At 53.8% G+C, this 6,000-nt stretch overlaps 1 protein-coding gene across 1 annotated transcript in view; it reads left to right on the top strand.

Moving 5' to 3' along the window:
- Positions 1-5,065: 5,065 nt before the first annotated feature.
- FAM83F (family with sequence similarity 83 member F) overlaps positions 5,066-6,000 on the top strand; it is a 28,615-nt gene continuing 27,680 nt past the window's right edge. Inside the window, exon 1 of the mRNA XM_037160475.2 lies at positions 5,066-5,724. Coding sequence (XP_037016370.2) covers positions 5,224-5,724 — 501 coding nt within the window. The 5' untranslated portion in view covers positions 5,066-5,223. The remainder of the gene's footprint in view (positions 5,725-6,000) is intronic.

Raw genomic sequence — 6,000 nt, 5'->3', positions numbered from 1 at the left:
TTAAGAACCTCAGTAACTGCCTTGGCCTGTGTGGTTCAGTTGGTGGGAGCTTGCGGGTCTGACTGCTGTGATCAGGCCACCTACCTAGGTTTCGAGTTTAATCCCAGGTCCGGGCTTGTGTGACCCCAGTCGAGGATGAGAGGCAACTAATGTGTCTGTCTCACACTGATGTTGCTCCCTCTTTCTTCCTTCATTGGATGAGGATTTTTTAAAAAAGATTTTATTTATTTTAGAGAGGGGGGAGAGAGGGAGAAAGAGAGGGGGAGAAACATCAATGTGGGGTTGCCTCTCACGTGGCCCCCACCGGGGGACCTGGCCCACAACCCAGGCATGTGCCCCGACCTGGAATCAAACCAGCAACCCTTTGATTTGCAGCCCACACTCAATCCACTGAGCAACACCAGCCAGGGTGATTTTTTATTTTTGAGAAAGAATCTCAGCAAAGATGCACAGAGTGCACAGCTGTGTGGCTCAGCTGTGTGTCAGGGAGGCAGGCCCGGGGCTCGGGCTGAGGGGACGTCCCATCGCTCTCACCTGTCAGTGGACAGCCCTGAACAGACCACCCCAGTCTCCCTCCCAAAGCCGCAGTGGACTCATCTTTCACACTTGAGAGTGATCCCTTTCACTATCTACTTCACCAGCGGCAGTCAGATTAGACAATGGCACACAAAACACCTCCGTCTGGAGCCTGGAGCCTCTCTGCGGGCCCTGGTGTCGCTCCTCAACCAGAGCCACCAGGGCAGCTGGCTGTCGGGTCTGAGTCCTCATTTTTATTCTTGGTGGCAAGCGTGTTCCCTAGTACACATTCACTGCTTAACGATGTTGATTGAATAAATACGTCCTTGGTATGTAAAGGGGAATATTACAAAAAGACCAGAGTTTGCTTTGATCAGTTAGAGCTAAGAAAGATCTTGTCCAGTGTGAACTGTTAATATTCTACTCTGATGCTCACTTCCTGTTCGATTCCAATTTGTGTCACTTAACATTTGTGCTCCTTGAGAGCAAACACCACGTCTTAATTGTTCCACGTCAGTGTAAGCTCCACGTGGGCGAGGACTTGGCTTTCTGGGAGCTGCATCCCCAGGGCCTCGGACATGCCCTTGTGCTTAGTGAGGCTCAATAAGAATATGGTAAGTGAATGAATGGTTTGTAACCCATAGCACAGTGCTAAGCATCCAGCAAATATTTGTTGAATGAATAATTAAAGAAGGGGAATGCTGTCTTTTACCAATGTTCCTTTCCAGCATTCTCCACTCAGGGAGTAAAACAAGGTGGGTAGGTAGACAGGCTCCAGAGTCGGATGATCCAGATTCTAATCCTGGCTCTTCCAACTCACTGGCTGGGCATGTGAGCTACTCCTGAACTGCTCTGTGCTTCGGTTTTCTTCTTTTTCTTTTTCCTTTATTCCTCAGTCCCTCCACCCCTGCTCCCCACCCTGTGCTTGTTTTCTTACCTGTAAAAGGAGGAGGATAATTTTTTCTAATAAGATTACATGAATTCACCAGAAGGATACATAAAGTATTTAACACAGTCCCTGACACAGAGTAGTTGCTGCTATTTAAAAAAATGACCTGTTGGTCTACTCATAACCTTTAGTGGCTCCCCTCTAGCTACAGAATAAGATCTAAAGCCCAGGTCCCCACGGTTTGGGCCCGATGTCCCTTTTTCTCAGTCTCATCTTCCCACTCTTTGATACTAGCCACCCTTTACCAGCGGCCGGACACTCCACTAAGTGATGGACGTCCATCGGCTTGTTTCCATGGTCACACTGCTCTGTAAGGTAGGACTTACCATTGCCCATGTTTGGCCCATGATGTGACCAAGGTTCAGAAAGGGGAAGTGCTCTTCCCAGGGACACACAGCTTATACCAGGAAAGCGGGACTGCATCCCAGCACCCTCTGATGTGGAAGTTCATGCTCCTACTCACTGGCCTGCAAACCCTCGCTATCTGCCAGCACCACCTGGGGGGTTGCTAGGGATGTAGAATCTTGGGCCATGTGGGGTCAGGGTTATTATTCCTTTTTACAGAGGTGCACACTGAGGGTTAAGTGCAGCCACCAGCCTCCTGACGCTGGGGGTGCACCCTGAGAAGTGCGGCCTTGGGCGAGTACATCATTGTGCAAATGTCACAGAGCACACTTCTGTGCACCCGGAAGGCCAGCCCGGCACAAGCCGAGGCTGTGTGGCTCAGCCTGTGGCTCCTAGGCTACAAGCCTGGACAGCATGGGACTGTACAAAAGAGTGAGACATTAAATCGAACTCAAGAGAAAATGATACAATCCAGAGACAGGAAACCGGAGATGTATGAGGCTACTGCCAGCAGGACACGCCCTACTGCTTTACAGCAAACTGGGTTCTTTCTCATAAGTAGGAAGAGCACATTCTGAAATAACAACAAAAATAGAGTAAATGCGTGAAGTAGTAGCATCGTCACCCATTATCTTTCTCCAGCACCGTGCACCACACGCAACGGACAGGGCTTTTATGAGACTGGCAGCGCAGCGGATGGGTTTGTGCCGGCACCAGCACAAACATACGAATGACGAGTTGCACTGAGACCTCACGACGGCCAAGACCCTGGGCTACGGGAACATTCAGCTCCATCACAGCCTCATGGGACCACTAACTTCCATGGCTGACCGGAACATCGCTGTGAGGCCCCTGACTGCTTTGGGACTGACTCCGCGTGTGCCCGATGCCAGCAGGACGCTCTGACGTACCAGTCTCAACTGCCTCTGCCTAGAATGTCGAGGCTCCACTCAAGTCCCTTCTTGCTGGGTTAATCTATCCACATCTCATTGGGTAGATTAATTCCTTGATTAATTACTTCTTCCCTCAGAGTCTCCACAGCTCCCTGCCCGAACCCTTCTCTTGGCCCTAATTCATTCACTGTCTCTCTCTTTTTAAAAAGGTTTTATTTATTTATTTATTTTTAGAGAGAGGGGAAGGGAGGGAGAAAGGAGGGAGAAAACCATCAATGTGTGGCTGCCTCTCTCGTGCTCCCCACTGAGGACGTGGCCTGTAACCCAGGCATGTGCCCTGACTGGGAATCGAGCCAGCAACCCTCTGGTTCTCAGCCCATGCTCAATCCACTGAGCTACACCAGCCAGGACTCATTCTCCCTTTTCAATTACAGTTGCCGTACAATATCACATCAGGTTCAGGGGTGCAACCTCATGATGAAACATGTAGGTATCTTACAACGTGATCACTCGGAAAAGTCCAGGACCCCGACGTCATCCCTAGTTATTACAATATATTGACTATATTCCCCATGTTGCACTTCCCATCCCAGAGTCATTCTTCTTCAAAGAAGTCTGTACCGAGCACATACTGTGTGCCAGGCACTTAGTAGGCCTTGAGGAAATGCTTGCTCCCCAGGGCACAGAGTCTGGCATCTGGTCATTAGGAAACAAACTAAATGCTCTCTAGTCTAAAGGCAATATTTGTCTATACTTTCAAGTAGAGCATTACCAGGGATGAGACCTTCCAATTCCCGAGACTGGGAAAAGAGACAGGTGAGGTGACAGGCACCTCAATGCTCACCACCCCGATCTTGGGGCTGACACAGGTTGGCAGAACTTACTGTTGTCACAAAAGTTGTTTGTATTTGAAAATCTAACCCTCACTTTTTCAGGCCATGAAGGGAACCTTGGCCCAGAAACAGCGGGAGACCCCTTCAAATTCCCTGGAGTTAAAATCGGGTACCAAATTCCGTCATTTCACGAGAGAAACAGAAAGGACAAAGATGGCTGTGATGTGGGACAAAGTTCTCCGAGACACAGAACCCCAAGGGCTGTTTTTCTTTACAGGAAGACCCGAGCAAACCACACGTTTCTGGGCCTCAGTTTCCTCATCTGGGGAACGAGGGGCTTGGACTAGTTCCTAAATCGCCTGCCAGGTCTCAGACGCTGTGATATAAAATGGGAGAAATGTGAACTCTTCATTGCTAAGATCTGAACATTTTTTTAAAGATTTTTATTTATTTATCTTTAGAGGGGAAGGGAGGAGAGAGGGAGAGAAATATCAATGTGTGGTTGCCTCTCATGTGTCCCCTGCTGGAAACTGGCCTGCAACCCAGGCATGTGCCCTGACTGGGAATTGAACTACGGACATTTGGTTCACAGACTCGTTCTTAATCCATTGAGCGACACCAGCCAGGGCAAGATCTGAAAATATTTGGAATGTAGAGAATCAAACTTACAGCGGTGCTTGAACAAAATAGTACATTGAAGATTAAGAAGGTTCTGTTTAATCCAGTGGGAGACAGCAGAGCTGCTGCTGATGGTGGTGGTTTCGTGTGTGTATGTGTGTGTCCGTGTGTGTATGTGTGCGTCCGTGTGTGTGGCTTTCTTCCTTGAGCTCAAAGGTCTGTTTTGAATCACTAATACAGTAATCAGGCCTCTGGCAGCCTGTCTTGCCACACACATACACACACGCCCCGCTTCAAATTAAAATGGGGGGAAATTCCACCGCGGCTGCTTACACCTTTGCTGTATCTTGGTGGGGTTTTGTTTTGTTTAAGAAACTTTCATCGTGGTGAAGGTGTTGGATTGACAGCCTCTGGAGGGAGGCCTCTAATCTCAGAACTGGGACGCGTGGGCTGGGAGCTGGTGGTTTTATTAGCATTTTGCTTTTGCACACTAACTGCCCCTCCTCAGCCGTTAAAATCCGGTTTAGCAGCAGGGCCCCCAGGCTCTCCGACTGGGAGAGGTCCAGCCCACGGCCCCAAAGGCGCCCAGGCCAGACAGAGCTCGTGCTCCCGGCCTACCTGTGGGGGGGCGGGGCAGGGGGGATTGACCTGCACCTGCGAGGTCTCCGGCTTGGCCTGGCCTCTGGCCGCCAAAAGGGTTAGCTATCCCACCAGTCTCCGCAAGAAGGGTCGGGGCCGGAAGGTGGAAGCAGGCCAGAGGCCGCACGTGGGTCCACCTACGGCGGCGCTCCACGTTCCTGCCCACACTGGAGCTCCCGACCCGGGCCGGACCCCGCAAGCCTAGGCGCTGCTGTCCCCGGAGAACCCCCGAGGTCGTCCGTGCCTCTCGCGCCCGCAGAGGCTGAAGGCGAGGCGGCCCCTCCCCGCCCGCCCGACGGCCGCGCCCGCGCCCCGGCCCCCGCCGATTGGCCCACCTCGAGGCCAGGTGAGGCGCCCCGCCCCTCGGCGGCTCCAGGTGCGGCGGTGGGACCCGGGCCGCTGCCGGGGCGGAGGCGGGCGGCCGGGCACCATGGCCGAGTCCCAGCTGAGCTGCCTGGACGAGACCCACGTGAACGAGCGGGTGACCGAAGCGCAGGCCGCCTTCTACTACTGCGAGCGGCGGCGGGCCGCGCTGGAGGCGCTGCTGGGCGGCGGCGAGCAGGCCTACCGCGAGCGGGTCAAGAAGGAACGGCTGCGGGACTTCTTGTCCAGCCAGGAGCGCCAGGCCCTCCGCGCCTCCTGGAGCCCCTACGAGGACCCCGCCCCTGCCGCCGGCCCCACCAACCGGGGCAAAAGCAAGGCCAAGGCCAAGGCCAAGGCCCCGCCGCAGGCCGCAGCAGAGCCCGGGGAGTCCCTGGCCTACTGGCCGGACCGCTCCGACACCGAGGTGCCCCCGCTGGACCTGGGCTGGACCGACACCGGTTTCTACCGCGGTGTGAGCCGTGTCAGCCTCTTCACCCATCCCCCCAAGGAGGAGAAGGCACCCCACCTGAAGCAGGTGGTCAGGCAGATGATCCAACAGGCCCAGAAGGTAGGCCCTGTACCCCGCCGCCTCCTGGGTGGGACCCCACGACCAGTCCCCTTGGGATCGGGCCCCACCTCAGGGGAAGACCGCCTGACCACTCCACCGGAAAATGGTCCAGGAAACCTCACTCGCGTTGTGGAGCTGGGGTGAGGTCTCTAGAGGATTTCTGTGACCGAGTTTGGCAAGTGACAAAGTAATGGACTGTCCTCAGTCATTACTGTGGGGTCCAGAGGCACTGGCTTCCATCCGCCGTGTCCCTGGTGAGTTTCTCTCCCTTGTGGG

The sequence above is a fragment of the Artibeus jamaicensis genome, unplaced genomic scaffold (genome assembly GCF_021234435.1).
Source record: "Artibeus jamaicensis isolate MK-2021 breed Jamaican fruit bat unplaced genomic scaffold, CSHL_Jam_final contig_233, whole genome shotgun sequence".
Classification (NCBI taxonomy): domain Eukaryota; kingdom Metazoa; phylum Chordata; class Mammalia; order Chiroptera; family Phyllostomidae; genus Artibeus; species Artibeus jamaicensis.
The sequence above is the reverse complement of the archived record's forward strand: the minus strand, read 5'-3'. Positions and strand labels throughout refer to the sequence as shown.